At 44.4% G+C, this 19,321-nt stretch overlaps 2 protein-coding genes across 3 annotated transcripts in view; one reads left to right on the top strand and one right to left on the bottom strand.

Annotated features, from left to right (window-relative positions):
- LOC139347511 (mitotic deacetylase-associated SANT domain protein-like) overlaps nucleotides 1-19,321 on the top strand; it is a 340,723-nt gene that overhangs the window by 206,546 nt on the left and 114,856 nt on the right. The window lies entirely within an intron of this gene.
- Nucleotides 1-19,321, bottom strand: part of LOC139347509 (rho-associated protein kinase 2-like) — a 29,504-nt gene that overhangs the window by 2,850 nt on the left and 7,333 nt on the right. The window contains exons 5-32 of one of the 2 annotated variants that reach the window (XM_070987175.1): nucleotides 18,823-19,083; nucleotides 17,953-18,097; nucleotides 17,562-17,700; nucleotides 15,625-15,716; nucleotides 13,298-13,457; nucleotides 12,086-12,182; nucleotides 11,799-11,878; nucleotides 11,338-11,386; nucleotides 11,115-11,250; nucleotides 10,791-10,882; nucleotides 10,334-10,580; nucleotides 9,001-9,107; nucleotides 8,689-8,848; nucleotides 8,037-8,197; nucleotides 7,735-7,919; nucleotides 7,470-7,539; nucleotides 7,131-7,234; nucleotides 6,383-6,569; nucleotides 6,166-6,259; nucleotides 5,773-5,867; nucleotides 5,292-5,480; nucleotides 4,875-5,040; nucleotides 4,403-4,618; nucleotides 3,763-3,830; nucleotides 3,558-3,646; nucleotides 2,328-2,406; nucleotides 1,972-2,239; nucleotides 1,114-1,393 (exon numbers count right to left, since the gene is read on the bottom strand). In XM_070987175.1, coding sequence (XP_070843276.1) covers nucleotides 1,114-1,393; nucleotides 1,972-2,239; nucleotides 2,328-2,406; nucleotides 3,558-3,646; nucleotides 3,763-3,830; nucleotides 4,403-4,618; nucleotides 4,875-5,040; nucleotides 5,292-5,480; nucleotides 5,773-5,867; nucleotides 6,166-6,259; nucleotides 6,383-6,569; nucleotides 7,131-7,234; nucleotides 7,470-7,539; nucleotides 7,735-7,919; nucleotides 8,037-8,197; nucleotides 8,689-8,848; nucleotides 9,001-9,107; nucleotides 10,334-10,580; nucleotides 10,791-10,882; nucleotides 11,115-11,250; nucleotides 11,338-11,386; nucleotides 11,799-11,878; nucleotides 12,086-12,182; nucleotides 13,298-13,457; nucleotides 15,625-15,716; nucleotides 17,562-17,700; nucleotides 17,953-18,097; nucleotides 18,823-19,083 — 4,016 coding nt within the window. The remainder of the gene's footprint in view (nucleotides 1-1,113; nucleotides 1,394-1,971; nucleotides 2,240-2,327; nucleotides 2,407-3,557; nucleotides 3,647-3,762; nucleotides 3,831-4,402; nucleotides 4,619-4,874; nucleotides 5,041-5,291; nucleotides 5,481-5,772; nucleotides 5,868-6,165; nucleotides 6,260-6,382; nucleotides 6,570-7,130; nucleotides 7,235-7,469; nucleotides 7,540-7,734; nucleotides 7,920-8,036; nucleotides 8,198-8,688; nucleotides 8,849-9,000; nucleotides 9,108-10,333; nucleotides 10,581-10,790; nucleotides 10,883-11,114; nucleotides 11,251-11,337; nucleotides 11,387-11,798; nucleotides 11,879-12,085; nucleotides 12,183-13,297; nucleotides 13,458-15,624; nucleotides 15,717-17,561; nucleotides 17,701-17,952; nucleotides 18,098-18,822; nucleotides 19,084-19,321) is intronic. The other variant, XM_070987174.1, reaches the window with a different exon arrangement.

The raw sequence follows: 19,321 nt of genomic DNA, 5'->3' as shown, positions 1-19,321 counted from the left end.
AAGAGGTCAAAGGTCAGTGGAGGATGATACGTAGCATGGGGCCAGTGCTGAGGGATGAGAGCCAGTTAGGTTGTGGCTGAGAGAGCAAACTTTGACAACTGAGAGCCTTAATCGATCACAGAAAACAACACAGATACAGTTAGTGACTCCTGTAATGGTTTGGTGCTATTTCCTACTCAATTAGGTTGCTGCTGACGCTGCATTAATGCGGCATACAGCGTTATGCACATGCAAATGATTCAAGAATCCTGTTTAAAGCAAGACATCCTGCATAAGCACCAGCTTTAGGCCCCTTTTAGTTGCACATGATGATGAGAATCACTGACAGAATCGACAAATTAATGAGGCTTTTGTTGAATTGAATGAAATTTTAGTGAAAAATAAATTGATTTTTTGCAAGATTAGATAAGATTTAATTATTTCCAACCACATTTTCTGGTCTCATTCACCCAAGAGTTACGTTTCCTACTGCAAAAAAGACACTGATCACTACAGTTTCCAATAAATGAGGTTCTCTTGTAACACTGACTCAGAAAAGCTCCTCTTCTGATGGGAAATGAAGAGAAAAATCGGGAGAAAATGAGCTTCTGATTAGCACCATAGTCCCAAAGCACACGGCTTTAAAATTCACATTTGTGGTGTAAATTGCATTTTTAAATTAAGATTTGAACTCCTAAATTGATTATTTGTGTCTGATTGCCATCTGTTTTTTAACAATCAACACAAGACATTTCCTGTTTTTGAGTTTTACTAAACAGTATTATATAAACGCCAAAAAAAAGAGAAAAGGTATCTGGACACAAAGGAGATGCTCCCAAAAAAACTTTATTTCTTGGTTTTGAAAAGTGGTAGCTGTACTCATTAAATCTTTTTCTTGGGAACATCTTCTCAGTGTGCAAGCAGCTTTTTTTTTGATAAAGCTTTTACCGTTTTGCCAACATACGTGACGTAATACTGGGACGTAAATACTGGGATGTTTTGTTTTTTTATACAAACTGAAAATAACGAGCACTAGATATTAGCCACAACAGTTTGACCTCGAGAAACAAACTTTAGCACGGGTGAAAATTTTAAATATTTTTTGCATCCAGCATAAACTTTCCCTGTCCTCACCTGGGCTTGCCTGATGACTGCTGCTGTCTGCTGGGCTGGATCTTGATGGCTCCTCGATGGGCCGACATATGAGGCGAGCCCCTGGGTGAAGCTCGGGGGGAGACTCGTGGAGAGGAGCGTGACGTTGCCTCAGGAGGAGTGCTTTGTGCTGCGGAGGGAGGGCTCATTGTCGGGTGTTTCCTCGGGATGCGTTTGAGGAGGTGACTGACCCAGCGCTGCTGCTCCTCCTGAGAGTTGGTCAGCAGGAGCAGCTCTTTGGCAGTGGACATGTCATAGTTCACTGTCAGAGAAATACATTTAAAACAGATGAGAAGCAGGGTCAAGATAAGAGGTGATTATGAGCTGTTAAAAGGGTTCTGTGGCTTTAAGAGATATTTTTTTCCGATAACCTTCCACCATATCAGCCACACCATCATTATCATCAGCCATGATTGGTCATTGGTTGGATTGGTTTCACTGAACAAAGGCTGACATTTTTTTGGACATTTTTTAAGCAAAAATTGCATTTTTTGGTTCCAGCTTCTACAATGTCAGAATTCTACATCTCCATCCATCATCCATCATTGTAAACAGCCATCTGAAAACATCACCTTGGGCTCTCAATGTAAACTGAATATAGGATAGGTCTATATTTAGTAGTCTGAAGCATATGGTAGCTGCCCAAACAAGACATCACGATGGTGGTGGTGTTCTTATTGTGAAATTTCACAACATTTTGCATGTTTATAACTTTGTGTAGCTCAGTTACGGCTGGGATGTGTGCCAACGGGACATGTGCACCCATAAATACGAACTCCATCTTAATGTTGATTCCACACAAGTAAAGTTCGTCATTAACTCTTGACTGAGCATACTGACCCCTGCAGGGCGCAATAACTTCCTCTTTTCTGTCCAGGTGGTCTTTGTGGCACTTGGTGTGACAGCGGCGGCACTCAAGGGCCGGTGGGGGCTTGAAAACGTGCCACAGGGGCCGAGTGCAGGCCTCGCAGCTCGAGGGGAAGTGGTAGAGAGTGAGGATGAACTCGTGGCCCTTGTGGCTGATGTAAGAGGGTCGATCCCCGTAGGGTGTGGGCTCCACTACAACCTCCTGTTCACGTTTAATCTCGCCTTCATTGGCGTACAGGATCTGAGAAAAGAAAAGAAAGGAAATGATTATACCGGCAGTCTATGAAAGGAGGGAGAGGGGACAGAAAGAGAAGGTCCTTGAACGTTACCTGAAATATCCTTGGTATTTCTTTCGGATCTGCACGGTACACATCGGTATGAGTGACAGGTCGGACATGAAACAGCTTCCTGCAGGAGGAGGACAAGGAAGGGTTAAGTCTAGATTCGGGGTAATAAGTGTAATTACTGCTCTGGGTATGGAGAGATTTATCTTTTTGTGTCTAAACCTGAAGCCCTGAAGGGCACTGGCTCAAAATAAGACTCACTAATGGGCAACTTCACGTCAAAAATATCACAATGTGTAAGATAAAGATATGCCAGTTGAGTCAGTTTCTTCTTTTAAAGGGCTTCTCAAATCATACTTTTGTCGTATAGTTCACCTTGATTTTATGTAATTCTACCCCCAGTTCTCTGTTCAAAGCAGTTTTAAACTGCAGTTTTAATGTCTGTTTTTTATGCTTATTCTGTATTTTATCTTATCTGTGTTCATCTCTCTTATTTCTGTTTTTAGCCACACTAGCGGCATCACTCCTGGGATGGAAACGTCAGAGTATTGTATCGGTGTCAGCGCTAGAACAAGTATCCAAGGGGGGCTTGAGGATTATAGCAGGGAGATACCATATTACTGGCAAGTGGAAATGATCATGCACTGTGAAGCGAAGCCATTTGCTGGTATGCGGGGAGGAAAGTTTAAGAAAAAAAAGGACATAAACAAAAACATTCAATTAGCTGTAAATGCAAGGACACATGTTTTACATTGACCAATTTAACAACACAGACAACATATCCAAATAATCTCACTGTGTGCTGATGCCTTAACTTTTCATCATGTCAAAAATTAAAATGGTTTATGACCAAATACTGACAGCACTAGCAACATTCCCATCAGTCTCAGCTGTACTTTGCGTTTAGTTAGCGAATGTTAGGCATGCTAACATAGCCAACTAAGACACTGACCATGGCTAACATTACGCATGCTAAACCTTTAAAATGTGAGCACTGTGAGCTTGTTCGCATGATGATGTACTGAAAAACGTTCCCAGTCAATGAAATGAAAAGAGAAAAACATTACATCTGCTAAACTTTAAGCTAGCACTGATAATGTGACCTTATTAGCATGATGACGTTAGCGTGTAGCTCAAAGCTTTTCTGTGTACAGCCTCACAGAGCTGTTAGCATGGCTGTAGACTTTTAGTAACTAAGAGTAGTAACTATTGTGCTCTACGCATACATTGTACCATTAATCGTTGGTATTACATGTTCTGCTTTAAATGACTCACTCAATGTCCAGGGTCATGAAAGGGTTAGCTTGCTCTCGATCCACCTCGCTGTTGTAGAACAGGATCTTTTTACTGCTTACAACTATATACTGTAAAGGAAAGGGAAACAAGGGCCAAAAGGTTGGAGGGGGAAATGACTCAACAGTAATGGTGATTACTAGGAAAACAAATCTGTAGATCTGAGAAATAACGCTGGATACATTACCTTTTTGTCCCAGCCAAACCGCTTTGAGTTCTTGGTAGGAAGTGAAATCCAGCCCTCCAGCCTGGAGTCTAGTTTGTAGGGAAAAAACAGGAAGATGTGAACACAAAGAGGAGAGCAGCCTTTAATCGTGTGAACCACTTCAACATATTGAAACTTTGGTGGCATTTTCCTTAAACACACACTCATCACTTGGAGAGGAAATGACTCCTCACTCAAACCAAAAGTGGACCGAAGGAAGTTTTGCTATTCGGTTTCAACAAAAGACTGTTGAGCAGGACGTTTAAATATTATAAAGAATCTCCAGTGTGGTGAGATAAAATGTGGAAAAACGTTTCCCCACATCTTTTGCAGTGGAGTAGATGTGAACAAAGCAGGCCAGCATCAAGCTGTGAGTATTCGTGTCCGGTGAACGTTAAAAGGGATTAAAGCACAGCAGAGGCAGTCAACGGAGCAGAGGGATTAGTTGAAACTTAACAGGGTCGAACCAGGGTTGAGGGTATTTCTTTCTCAAATCAATTAATTTAGGAAAAAGACACTGCAAATACTTTGATGGATAAATGGTGTTTTAGAAACACTGTTTGGCCAATTGCAGTTTTCATTTTCATCTCCATCCCAGGTTTGAACTGCCATGCAGGGTCACCTGCAGGTTCATCCTCAGGGGGCTGATCGTAGGTGAGGGCCAGGGGACGCTGGCCCTGCTCCACCTGCCCGTCATATTCTTCTTCATCCTCAGAGTCAGACTCAAAGAGAGTGCGAGCCGAGTGAAGGTTGGGTCGGGTGTCGATGCAGACAGATTTGTGTGTGCGCTGGTAGGTGAAAGACATTGATTCTGACGTGTGGGAGTGAGTAATGCGCACTGTGCCAGACCACAAAGAGAGAAGTGGAGGTGAAATCGGGGGGGGAGGAAGAGGCAAAGAGGAAAAGGTCAAAAACAACTGGCCTGGAAGACAAACAGACTCGAAGTGAAAACAAAGGACACAGAGAGAACTGAGGAAGAGAGACAGGAAGAAGTACCTGCAGAAGTGGATTTGCTTTCTGGCTTTGAGCATTTGAATGTATGTTGATGCTAACTTATAGGATGATGAGCGTAACAGGAAGTCTCCTTTGTCTACCTGGGTATCCGTCCACGTCCAGGTCGTTGCCGCTGCTGATGCTGGTGGAGTCCAGTGAGTGAACGCTGAGGGAGGTGAGCTGGCAACGCAGCTGCTCGATGTCGCTGTCTTTGCTGTCCAGCGCCATCTGAAGCTCCAGACGCACCTGGTTCTCTTCTGCTATCAGCTGAATAACAGACATGAGCAGGGTTTTCATTGCATTTCGAGGTCTTTTCTACTGTGCACAACTCAATGTCCCGAACATTTTAAACCCCATTTCTACAAAATTCCAACCCAGCTGCAAATTTGGATGTGTTGGATGTGTTATTGATAATTAAAGAATATGACTATGAACAGTAAGTATGATGACAACAGATGTTTTTTGGTATATGCAGCAGCATTTGTTGGTATGCTGGTGTGTGGCGTTGGCGTACTGACCGCCTGCATCTCCATCATCTCTCTCTGGTATTTGATGATGGTGCTGTTGAGTTTCTCCTTCTCTGTTCTCAGCTCCAGCTGCAGCTTCCTGTTCTCCTTCTCCTTCCTGTGCACCTCTGTGTCGATGCTTCTGTGGCCACCTCGTGCCGTCTCCCTCCGGTTCATCACCTCAGCCAGCTTGTTGATAGCCTGGGAGCAAAGCACAGCAACGGCTTTACAGAGATCTATTGCTGATAAATCTGAATTCAGCAAATATGCAGCAGAGCCTGCACGAGTATCAACGCTGCTGCAAGGTAGATTCTTAAACTTGTTTCAGATCTCAGTGATTTTGCCCGGAGTTCAACACAAGCCTGCAGCTGAACATTATTCTTAACAACAAATGGTGTGACATAACAGCTGTCTGCAGAAAAACAAGTCAAACTATGAAAGCACAGAAAACATTCCAGACTTTCCAGACCTGTGTAGGCGCCCAGACACACACCTGAATTTTTAGTGTCCTTTCATTCTGCAGCTGCCTTTCAAAGGACACTTTGATTGAGTTCATCTGCTTCTCCTCCTCCTTGGCTTTCTGTAACTCTGTATAAATAGCAGAGAGGAATATTAATTCAGGAGTTATCATAAGTTTACAGAAGTAATCCGTAAAATAGAGTGCAAGTTTCAAGAGGAATATTCTGCTGTTCTACAGAAACTTGGTTCACCAATGGAGAGATTAATGGCTGCTTTTCATGACATTTTTACACCCTTCTCCCCATAAAACCTCTGGATATGTAAGACAGCTTCTTAACACATTTTCTAGGACTGAGGGAAATGTCATCGGCGTAGAAGTCTGGTCTCTCCATGTGCTGCTCATTAACTCAAAATAAATGACACTCACGTTGCTGCATTTCTTTCAGCTGGTTGTTGAGCTCCTCTTTCTCGCTGGCCAGGTTCGCCACATCCACCGTCAGAGTGCGATTAGACTCTTCCAGCTGCAGGCGTGTGAGGGTAGAGGTGAGTCTCGTCCATGCACACGAGCAAGCAGCTTAATTTATAGCACGTTTGACAAACAGAAGTTAATCAGTGCTGTTATAAAAGACTACAAACAGTCTCACCGAGCTGATGGTGGCCTCCTTGTCGATGAGCTCCTGTTTGTGTCTCGCCATCATGTCTTTTATCTCCAGCTCCTTCATGATCTTCTCCTTCTCCAGGTCGGAGTACTGCTCCTCAGCGATGGAGCGAGCCAGCTGCTCAGAGTCCGCCTTGGTCAAACTGGCTTCCAGCTGGGTTGTCAGGGAGTCCCTGTGGAGGAGGGGGGAACGAACTGTTAATTATTAATGTATTATTAAAACGCTACAGCCTATTAAATCTTTGCGTAATACAATAAATCCCTGGTGTTATCATGTCAGACTGTCTATAGTGTGGACATACATTGATATTTGAATGGCGTCTTTGTCAGAGCAGGATTTTAAAGCAGGAGAGTTGCATCGGATCATATTTTAACTACTGTAATCTTTGGCTGCAGTGCATCTGGGAAGGCTGCTAATCTGGTGAGCTTCACTCACGCAGTTAAAGGTCAAGCCCTGTTTTTTGGCTGTCAGATGAATTCACAGAGGGCGAATAACACTAATCTGGAAAGTCTGTTACATTGTTAAAAACAAAAAAACAAGCGTGTATGCTTGAGATATGTAGGCCTCACTGACATTTGGCTCTAAAACCTAAAGAGTTTTTTTTGTCTTTTCTATCATGTCATGCTTTATTTTTAGGCATGCGTTTTCGTGTCTTATATTGTTTTGGTTTTCTTCTCTTGTTATCTCTGTGTTTCAGTTAATGGAGTGTCAGAATGAACCAGTGAACAGTTACCTCTCCTCCTCATATTCGGCCAGTCGCTGCCGTGCCTCTTGGTACAGCTTATTCTTTTCATCACACTCGTCCTTCAGCTCACGGATCTGCGTCTTGTAAAGGGTCTTGCAGGAGGACAGATGGCGATTCAATTAATGTCATATCACAGATCTGGGGTGGAGGCGGGAAAATAAACTCCTCCTCTGCTCATATCTTCCCATTCCAGCCTCTCATTGTGGATCCATTTAGATTTGTTGCTAGTGTGACAGTGTTATGCTAGCTATGCTGAGTTTAAATATTTCATGGTCACTACTTGTAGACAAGGTGCACAAAAGAAGGGAAATTGTTGGTTAGAATTACCGTGAAATACTGCTCTGCCTCCAGTTGGTCCTTCAGTTCCTTCAGCTGGCCACCCGCCTCCTGCTTCTCCCTGGAACAGCACCAACAATCTGTCAATGGTTGCTCCTGGCCAACTACCCACAGAGCCAAAGCACTGTCCTCAAATCAGATGTGGTGAATGAGATTCTCCACACCTATTTGCCAACATTATTACAACGAGCTCGGCCGCACTGTGTGTTTATGTTCAATGTGCATTGTGCTCATTATGTTTTGATGTGTGTTTAACCTGCGTAACTCCTGGTTCTGTTTCTCCAGGACTTGCTTCATGTCCAGCAGGTGGTTCAGCTCCTGTTTGAGCTGCTTCTCTGACGAGCGGAGCACCGACACCTGCTGGTTCTGCATCTTCAGATCACTCTGGCTCATAGTCCGCTTGTGGATCTCCTGCTCCAGGCGCAAGTTCAGGTTCTTTACCTGCACAAACACACGAGCACAGGCAAGAATTTTCAGCGGTGGTGGAACAGACTGACAGTTATGGGGACAATTCAAGCTTTGATTCATTGATTAATCAACTGATTGTTCCACCATCACCTCTTGCGAGAGTTTCTCCTTCTGTGCCTGCAGCTCGTTCAGTTTGTGCTGCGTCTGCTTGTAGTCACAGTCCAGCATGGAGTGGTCCTTCTCTAACTGCAGCAGCTTCCCCTCCACCTGCAGCTTCAAGCTACGCTCCTCCTGCAGGGTACACTCCATCTCTGGACAAAACAACACAGTATTAACAAAACAATTTCTGCCTTCAGTGGAAACTGCTTGGAGCACCAGATAAATGGACAGGTGGCCTGAAGTACAGTCAGAGCAATGTAATGTACTGGAAGGCCAGACTCTTAGAACAAATTCTTCTGTCCGAAAAATATGCCATTTCAGAGGAGGAGATCTCTTCTTTGCCTTTTTCTTTGTCTTTTCTTCTTCCTTCTTCATCGTCTTCAGCAATATCTTTGTCTTCTTCTCCTCTTTCTTTGCTTTAAGCACTTTAACTCTTTTTCATAAAAGGCAAAAAAATCACCTCAAGCGAACGTATGAACTTTTTCGCCGTTTCCATCAACTTTTTCTCACACAATGCAGAAAAATGTGTTGAAGGGAAAAAGGCTTCTGTATGTGTGTTGAATGAGCTGAATAAAAGTTTAAATGACTGCTTTTCATCCATCCTGCAGTCATCGTTCACACTTTTGTCCTCCCACCAGCTCACCTTTTAAAACCTCAGACTTTGCCTCCTCGATGGACTGGTAGATATTGTTTTTATCTGCGAGCTTGGCTTTGGTGGCCTTGTGTTCTGCCTCCTCCTGCTCCAGACTCTGCTGCAGCGACCTCAGCTTGAACGTCAGATCGATCTCCTGGTTGCTCTTCTCCTACAGAATCAAAAGAGGCATTAAGTTTCTAAACACTATCGTCTCAGAAACGACAACAATGCCAGCTAGAAACGTTGAATCGAAGTTTGCATGAGGAACATCCATTAACGTTCAGTTCACATTGGAAATTAGCCATTAGAAACAGAACCAACCTTCTCGAGGTCATTGAGCTTCTCCTGCAGCTGCTTCTTTTGAGCCTGGACCTTGGAGAGGGAAGACCTCGCCTCTTGCACCTCTTCTTCCAGGCCAGAGATACGTCCTGAGGTGTAGCGATGGGAATAGGGAAAAGGGAAAAAAAATAAGGAAGACAGAAAAGAGTAGTAGTAAAACTTGTTGTGCAGTGGATGCAAAAGCTAGACGAAAACACACCTGAACTATTCAGTTTCAAACAGACATGATCCTAGGTGAGACGTGACATAACGCTCCTGCACATGTTTGGCCTCAAATACATGAAAAGAACACGAATAATGTTTATTTTCCCCTTGGCTTACTCCACCCACATGGAGAGTTTTATTAAGGAAAAAAAAAAGCATGAGGCATTACAGCAAACAGGCAACACTGTTGTTTCGATGTGTCCCCTCTGACCTCAGTGACTGGCCTCTCTGCATGGACCGAGCACGTTTAAGTTTCCAAACAGCGCCTCACAAGAGGTGCTGGCTCTGGTCCGGCTTTGGCTCCCATAGCCTCTTGCTTCACTCTCAGCCTTTTGAACAGATGTTTCCACCTATGATCTGATATTTCCCAAGGCCCGATCCAAGAAAACGATTCCCATTTAACACCCTGTCCAGCCTCTGTGCTGTGTAATGCCCCTTTTCCTGCTACTGAGGAGATGTTTACTGCAGTAGTTCGGAATGAGCCAATGAAGATCGCAGTTTGATTATCTGCAGTTGTGGCAGTGAATTAACCTTTTTGTCTGGTAGATTTGCTAACCTTATAACATTTTAATAGACACATTAAGTTTGGAACATAAAAGGCTTGTAAATAATGGTTGGCTGGTTGCTAAGGTGGTGATTATTGCAGTAAAATTTAACAACTGCATCTTAACAGCATTTTTCATCTGCTTATTGTTAATTTCCAACCACTGTGTGCAGACTACTTGTGTAAACACAGACAATGAAAATGTTTCTTTAGTTGAGCAACAGCCACTGTAGCCACAACTCACAGCTTTGGCTTAATGTGTAGCACTTAGCTAAAAAGCTAAGCTATTGTAACAGTAGTGCAAGGGGAGAGTCATTCTACCCAACTCCTTTACTGACTGTTATAATTTTGTTAACATTAGCTACCATAAACAACTGTAAAAGGTGTACCAACAAAACTTAAAACCGTAATGAAGTTTTATTGCTTAGAAATTCAACTTTAATTTGTAAAATGACAGATTTCTTCCTTCAAAAGCTACACTGCCTCACATTGAACGACTTGGAACTACTTATATGGTGCATTTCAATACTTATAAATGTCAAAGTGCGACAGAGAGCCGCTTCTCACCCTGCAGGTCAGTAATAGTTTCGGTCCCGAGGTTGTGATCTCTCCTCTCCTCCTCCAGCTCGGCCTGCAGCCCCATCAGCTGCTTCTCCAGCTCCATCTTTCCGTTTTCCAGCTGGCTGCACTTTTCCTGCATCTCCCTGAGGCTGTGCTCCAGGCCCTGTGCCTGTTTCTGCACCTCTGCCTGACTCTTCTTCAGCCGCGCTGCCGCTTCCTGCTCAGCCTGCAGCACAGCGTTGGCCTCCTCGAGCTGCAGATGAGAGAGACAGGATTAAACTTTTCCCTGCAGGCGAAACTGGGTCAGTGCGGCATCGAAACAACAGGGATTTAATGAGGAAAACAAAGAATAATAATGAAAACAGCAGGCAAAGTTGCTCGCTTGAACGTGATTATCCAACGAGCATGTTTGACTTACAGGAATAAAAAATGATCAATAGAAGAAAGTTAAAGTTAAGCTCACTTGTCTCTGCAGCTGGATGTTCTTCTCACTGGAGATCTGGGAATTCTGGTTCCTCTTTCTGAGATCCTCTAGCTGGTCCCTCAGGCTGTTCACTTGTGAGTAAATACAGACAAATAAAAGAGTTAATGCAGTATGATATGTCGCTTTCAGTGGACCGTGAAAAACCAGCCAATGAGATTCAGCTTATACTGTACTATAAACAGCAGGGTGTGGATCTCCCAGGTTTGAGTTAAACAGTCTGACTGATACGTTAGAAATGCATTTTTGAGCCTATTCGGGAGTTTCAAGCCTAATGTTGAGGTATGATATTTCCCTGGTGCTCACATTCGTTCTCCAGGCTGCGTTTTCTGTCACTTTCAATCTCCACCTTGCGCAGGTTGTCGGCGCTCTGGTGCTGCAGCAGAGCTCGCTCCCTCTCCAGCTGCCTTAGAGAGGCCTCGACTTTCTGCCGGCTGCTCATCTGATCGGAGAGGAAATCACAAGCAATGTAAGTGAAATCTACTTTATCATATCGCAGCTGAAATGGCATCTGTCCATCCGTCCTTACCTCCTTGTCTAACTCCTTGACCAGTTTGTCTAAACGGTTGGTGGCATTTCTGGAGGAAAAAGAAGAGTTTTAATGCAGATTCTTTCAGATCTTTGAATTAAGGCCTTTTGTTTTGGTATAATCACTATAGGTACGTGTTTCCAAATAGTTTTCCTTCATCTATATGTAAATTTAGTACCTGAAATTTCCAAACATGACTGATGGACTCAGATCACAGATTGACTGTTCTAAGACTTTGCTGACAGAACATGTTGGAAGTGAGTTTTTCCTTTCCCAATGATCAGTATGAAAAAAAACACATGCAGGACCTTTAAAATGCTGAATAACTGGAAATAAAATTAACTGGAGGGCTGTTTGTTTATTTCATGACATTCTTACAGCAAAAATTAGAACCCTTTAACTCAAAGTTGTGGTGATTTTTAGGAACGAAAGGTAACGTTAGGATGTTCGTCCTGTCGTACTTGCACTTATGCTCCAGCTCATCTCTGGCCTGCATCTCATGGTCGAGGCGCTCCTCCACCTGATGAAGCTTCTTCTGCAGCTGCTCAGATAGAAGGAGAGACGCCCAGCAAAGGAAAACACGATTATCGAGAGGCCATTATGTCTCTTATCTCTCTTCTGTTACCGTAAGACCACACACACACACACACACACACACACACACACACACACACACACACACACACACACACACACACACACACACACACACACACACACACACACACACACACACACACACGCCTACCTCCTTATTATTATCTGAGCAATGCTCCTTATCCTCAGCGTTTTCCTTACTGTCGTCTGAATCCTCCACAGAGCAGTTGTTATGTACCTTCAGCAGCCTGAGATAAAAAGAGGGAGAGCCATGAATGTCCGTTTTTCCAGTCCTGACACATCAAACACGACACACACACACACACACATCTAAATCTTTAAAGCTCATGAAGTATTTTACACAGAGCAGGTCCATAAGGCCAACTGGGTCGTCAATGGAGTGCTGAACGTTCATCAAGACACACTGATCTTTTACTGCATTTTCATCACCATTCAGAAATCACTTCTACCCAAGATCCACAATCTCAAACCCTGAAACCAAAAGCTGTGGAAAAAGCAATAAGGTCTGACGATCTTTCTTACATCTGGATGGGTTTACCTTTGGACAAACTCAAAGGATGCCTCCAACCCACACTGTCTTTGCCAACTGTTAACTGTGGATGGTGGGCAACTCTCTGGGAACCATTACATCACTGTGCCACATGGCTGAAAGTGGTTTTAGCAAAGGTTTATCCTCAAGGTTTATGAAAGGACAACTGCAATACTTTCTACTTTCTTTTCCACCACCACTATATGCATGTGCACTGGGTTGAGTCATTAACTGACCTTGACTCTGTTTTGCCACATTAATGTAAAATATAATTTGCTTAGACAGAAGCAGCTGAGCCTTCAGCTTCATGAATATAAGCCTGAAAAGTAAAAACACACCTTGAAGCTCAAACACTGCTGATTAAAGCACTGTAGGATCACAAATCCAACACACAGGTGTTGTTTTTACCACTCCTTATGACGAATCGAGAGCAGGGCTTCAAAAACTAGACTTCAGCGTGAGCAAAGGGGGCATTTAAAGGGGCTGTCAGAACAAGGCGGCAGTGTGACGCTCGAACAGGCCTACAGTGTCTGACCGGTCTAAGACTGGATTAAAGGTATGGGTGTGAAGTCTTTTTCTACCTCTTACATTTTAGGCACAGTGCTGTCCTTAAACCTGCTTCCTGAGTCTCTTATAAAAGCACAGCAAAACACATGAGAGCTGCATTTTGTTCTAGCGAAAACCTACATAAAATCACTAACAGAATCATTAATTATGAATTAGTATTATTACCAGAAACACTAATTCAGACAGAATTTCAGCGAGTAACAGCGAGTAAAATAATCAAGGCAGAGCTTAGAATAATACACTTACTGGTCCTCCTTGAAGTAAGTGAAGCCAACAAACGGTAGCTGGTTGCCCACAAAGGCTCTGGGTGGAGGAAAGGTCTCAGCATCTCTTTTCTCATCCTCTATGTCGTCAAAGTTGCTGGTGTCTATGTCACCGTTCAGCTCTGGAACAACTGGAGCCACAGCTGGATGACAGAAACAGAGAAAGACAGGGAGTCATGGAGCAAAGAGGGGAAAGAGGAGGAGGTGCAAACCACGAGGGGGTGAGAAAAGATAAGCGTGATGTTTGACATAAACCGAGGCGATCAAACGATTAAACCCCGGCGCAGCAGGTATTTGAATCTACAGCGCACTCGATGCCAGCTTTGGCACTGCTCGCAGCAGGAGTGAGCTCTCTGCAGGTTGGCGTGAGGCTGACACCACTCCTTTTCCCGTACAGTGCTCGCTTTGTGCCCCACACACAGTGCCTTTCACCAGCAAACGCCTGCTCTCTCCTCGCAGGAGAGGCTGTGCTTTAAATGTCTGCACAACAGGCAGACAAAAATGTGTCAAAGGGCCAATCAGATAAAACTAAGCCTGTTCTTTAACCTATAAATAGTTCCTAATGGAGGAAAAAAAGCAGCCATTCTGGATTGAGTTCCTCAGACCAGCGCAATTCTGGCTCTGAGCAAAGAGCTCATTACTGTTAGGTCAAGACACAACCCTCAGCGTGACAAATGTGACTCAAAGACGGTGGAGAAAATACAGGGAGAGATCAAGCACAGGGACGAAACAACTGAGGGGGAGAGAGGGAAAAAAAAGCCAAAATGTGGCGAGACAGAAAGAGACACGGGCCGCTCCGTGGAGGCCCTTGTGGCACGACTTCCCAGAATGCTCTCTGATAGCGGGTGGCTAATGACAGACAGCCGTGGCCACAGTGAGAGTGAGAGAGCGGGAGCAGCCCTCCAAGCTGGGGCGCCCCTCTCATTAGGCCAGTCCACACAGGCCGCACAGCCTGCCCCGCCCGCCGCTACGGGGGTGCCGCCTCCCGTCCCATCCATCCATTCATCTACGCGTCCCTGCTTCTTTTCCCTCAATCATCTCAGCAGTTAATGGGTTTGACAAACATAAAGACAACTGGGAGAATCGTCAGTGGAGCCCGAACATGGAAAATGTCGGCCATGGCCACACACGGATGGGAGCGAAGCCATCCTGACGTAGACACGGAGGGACACAGCTCTGCGGGACGCCACAGTGGCAGCAGGGTCAGGTTTTGAGTGTGTGTTGGAGTGTGTGTGACAAGACATGTGAACATGAAGAGAGCCGAGCAGCGCGGCAGTGGCACAGCAGTGGTTTTGTGTTCCAGACTGCCAGGCGGTCTGTAGTCCAGTCACAAGTTCTGTCTGTTGTCTTAATCAGAGCCAGGTGAAGCGAGCAGAAAGAGTCCGTATGTAACTCTATACAGCTACAGAGGTCCTGATATATCCCCTTCCTTATTTCCTTCCTCCCTTGCCAACAGATGCTTGATCTGATACGACTGTGTGAGGGGGAGATTAAAACAGTAGCTCTTTACAGATAGTTCATATGCAGCGATCAAACATTTCAAGGGCAGCTGCAGCAATATATAAAAAGCTTTGACGCTTTTTCACCATTCACAGCGATTTCATTCAGATTATTTAATGTGCGCATCTTCCCTGATGTTCTTTTTGCTCTTTCTATCTAAGATAACTGATTAATATGGCTGCATGTGATAATTGGTTTCGCATTGATGATTTCCTTCTTTTCTCAAACTGAAAATGAAAAAATAAAGACAATGCTGTGAGACATTCAAATAAAGAAAGAGATTATATCCTGAACTCAGCTAAATTGGAAATTTAATACTATTTAGATGCCAGTTGTGCAGCTACACATTTAACATCTAGTGTTGCTAGTATGGGTGGTGCAGAGCTAGCATGTTTAACCCACTGAATAACATCAGATGATGTCTGTCCTAAGAAGTATTAAAATATAAACTCCTCAGCTGCTTCTCACTGCATTCTATTTAGTATAAACTCTGTAGTTAAACTTGCAGTGTTTTATATTTTCTTAAGTCTCTTCCCTATATTCTTTTGGAGTGGCACCCATATGCAGCTGATTACCCTGCAGGTTTTGTGCATCAAGTGCTCAGCATCCAGTCATATAATGTAAGATATGAGCCGGGAGCATATGGCCAGCATGTGTACATAAACTATGAACTAAGGCTGAAGAGAAACAGATCTGCAGAGGGATGGGCTGGAAATGATAAGAGGTATAAACAAAAACGGACGAAATCTGCACCTGCATTGTCGGGATTTAAAGAAAATACACAAGACTCAAACACATGCGCACACTTACTCTCTCGGATGTTGTCAAAGGTCCACTGGTTGTTCTTGAAGAACGGGTGGCATTTGATATCATCCACTCCGTTGCGGCCCAGACGAACCGTCCTGCACACAGTAACAGGACCAAGACTGTGAGCAGAGCCTCCTCAGCCTGAACACAAAACACACCCCGGCTCGTCCCCTCCACCCACCATCGTCATCAGCATGTCATCCCAAACACACTAGTGGAGTGACCACCAGGCGCTGACCACACTGACCAGCATGGGGAGCCACATGACCACTGGTGGACACTGGAACCTCCTCTAACCAGGCAGATAATATAGATCCAGGAGGAGAGAGGGAGTGAAGACAGCAGGATCAGGCTGCAGGCAGCAACATCAACAACTCTGACTGAGTCAAACACAACTGTTAGAGCTGCTGCTGCTGCCGCCCTCCCTCTCCTTAAAACACACACACACACAAACACACACTTTCGCTCTCTTTTTCATCCCCCTTTCCTCCCTCCTCCACTGCTGGGTACAGGGCTGGTGGGGTGCGGCAGTTTGGGCTTGCCACGTGTGGGACATTCCAGACCCAGCCAAGGGGAAGAGAGGGCAGGGGCGGGGAGGAAGAAAGAGAGAAGAGAGAGTTTTAAACCCCCGCAAAAAAAAAAAAAAAAAAAGACATGCAAGCAAGCCAGGCTCACAACAAGCCGTGCCTGAATGCCTGGAAAACTGCAGGAGCACGACGGAGAAAGTTACAGCAGAAAGGGAAGGATGGAGAAATGGAAAGTGGCGCCGAGAAAAGGTAGAAAACGAAAATTACAAATGAAGTGTGATGAAAACACACGGAAAATAAGGAAAGAGATTAAAAAAAAAAGAAAGAAAAAGAGGATGACTGTGCTTAGAGGAATGATTCAGCAAGACGGGGCGACAGTGACAGAGCATGTGTGGTGAGTGAATGTATTGGTCAGTGTTCAAGATGTGTGTGTGTGAGTGTGTGTGAGCCACACACATGAGAGCTGCTGGTGGGAGAATAGTGAGTGAGAAGGTAAATAAACTGAGCGAGGAAAAATGAAAGGCTGCTCTGTGCCGAAGCAGAAGGGGTCTGTGTTTGAGGCCGCTCGGGGGCGGGGCTACTAATGTAAACAGGAAGTGGTTTCTTCCAGGGGGAAGGGCCACTAATCAAGTGGGTAAATGACCCAAACTCACATACGAAGAACATGATGGTACACATTTAAAAACAGCATTACATGTATTTAGATGGTGGAGGGGTTCAGCGCCAGTATAATATCATTGTTAGTAAACTAATTCAAGACAGAATATTAAAGGATAAGAAAGGTGACACTTTAAATTTTCTTCTTGTTAGTGAATCCTATGAAAAAACTGAACGAATCAATGAATTGATGTGATTGTGATATCAACAAATGTTACCTGTGTGGGCAAAACCTGATGCGTGTTAGTCCTCTGTGCCACACAGCTCCATTGTTGAAACTGACCCTAATTCTCACTTGATTTATTACCTCATTAAACAGTTTCCTAATGATTTTATGGTCTCAATCGCTAGCTTCAAGTCTTCAAGACAGCATAATGTTCGTTCTGTAAATTATGGTCTCAATAAAGTCAAAGTCATGTCTAATCTTTGACAGATTTCCCACACTCTTCATTTAAGCCGTTGCTCTTGTCAATGGGGGTCTACAGTACATCGTTTGTAAGTAACAGAAGTGTACTGATCATGTTCAATCACATGGTTCAGCGCGTCTTTTCAGATTATTCTTTACCAGAAAGCTTAAAGTTCAGTCACAGCGTGGGGGCTTTCTGTTCTGTTCTGTGATCCAGAGCAGAAAAGGAAAATGGATGTGTGCATGCAACAGTCTGCACATGACAGACAGCCCTGAAATTGTGAAATATTCTGAATTCTTGTTAATGCACCACGCAGAAGTGTTAGTTTTTATGATTTCCATGTGCCAACCTGTCAGTGAGAAAGGCACAGATGAGGTCTTTGGCATCCTGAGACATCTCCACATCATCTGGGAAGACGAGGGAGTTCTTGTGGTTCATGATCTTCCCGTAAGTTCCAACCAGGGACTCGGCATAGAAGGGAGTTTCACCTGCAAAAAGCATAGTCTTGTACAGTAATTGATTTTTAATATGGAAATTTTTAGGCTTTCAACAGCACAAACATGAACAGGATGTACTGTATCTGCTGGGCCTACGCTGCTGATGATAGTACCAATGACTCAACGACTGCAGCTTCCCTCCAACATCCGAGACAGGATTTTACATGACAGAGGTGCTGCATCATATCCTGTCGACACGTTATGAAGAAAAAAACATGGCTGTACGTATGGTGGGGCACTTACCGACCAGCAGCTCGTAGATAAAGACTCCTACAGACCACCAGTCGCACTCCCGGCCGTAGAAACCATCCCCGCCCTGAGACTGGAGCACCTCGGGGGAGATGTAGTCTGGTGTGCCTACAGCTGTGTCACAGTGCACCATGCCTGTCTGCAATCAGAAAAACACACACGATTTACAACAGAGAGAAGGAAAGAATTCAACAGCAGTGGCAGCAAAAGGCTGGCAGAGTTAGAGAAGACAGTAAATAAGGCATTTGTTCACAGAGGTATGTAGCGACAATGGCCGCAATGCAAATTTCTATTTTCCATGACCCCAAAAAAACTGTAAAACAGCACCATGTTAAGCAGAGAATGTGCAACAAACTTAAAAAAGACATGCTGGTATGTCCATTCTTGTAATTTTCTTGTATAAAACATGCTTGAAACTTTTACAACATTCCAGATATTTTAAGGGACCGGTCGAAGACACGGGTCATTTCATTGATTCAGTCAGTTTAGTTCTGAGTTTTGAGTTCAGTCTCTGCTGGACTGTTTGGACCGTGTTTATCTGATGCACTCTGGCTGCTATAGTAGCAGATTTTCAGAGAGCTCAATTGTGTGGAACCACTTGTGAACCAGCTATTTAGAAATTGCTGTGGTAGAAACCAAAAAGGTGGAAAAACACTTCCTGGCCCACAGCAGAGGCGGGACCTCGGCTGTACTCTTGATTGGTTGTTTAGCACAATAACTTGTGAGGCCCTTCAAAACAACCTGATGCAAGAGCGCTGCCTTGAGCGTCACTTCACAATCTGAACACTTGGTGGTGCACTTGGGCACTGAATTCGACTGATTCAGGAGCTTCCTAATCCAAGTCCACCACATTTGTAAACCTACCGAGTCCATCTTCATGCATGTGCCGAAATCTGCCAGTTTGAGGTGTCCGTGCTGGTCCAGCAGCATGTTGTCAGGCTTAATGTCACGGTGGATGAAGCCCATGGAGTGGATGGCGTTCAGCGCCAGCACCACCTCAGCTGTGTAGAAGCGGGCCCACTTCTCAGGTATGTCGTAGTTCATGGTGAGCGTGACCAGGTCGCCCCCGGGCATGAACTCCATCACCATGTAGAGGTGGCGCTCGTCTTGGAAAGCGCAGCACAGCTAGGAAACGACAAATGAGTAACTTGGTGTCGCTGGAAGCCCGACATGTGTTGTTACTTTGATAGAAATTTTATTAGCAGGCGTGTTTGTGTTATCTCTGGATGATCTGTGTTCAACACGCACAGAGCTCATAGATCATTATCTCCAACCTGATGTCGACATCACAACTGCAGATTTTTACCAAAATGCACACTAAGCAGAGCTGGGAATAAAGAAATCAATTTAAAATTGATATTGT

Source organism: Chaetodon trifascialis, chromosome 19, assembly GCF_039877785.1.
Source record: "Chaetodon trifascialis isolate fChaTrf1 chromosome 19, fChaTrf1.hap1, whole genome shotgun sequence".
NCBI classification, from domain to species: Eukaryota; Metazoa; Chordata; class Actinopteri; order Chaetodontiformes; family Chaetodontidae; genus Chaetodon; species Chaetodon trifascialis.
This window is presented reverse-complemented; position numbering and strand designations above follow the sequence as displayed.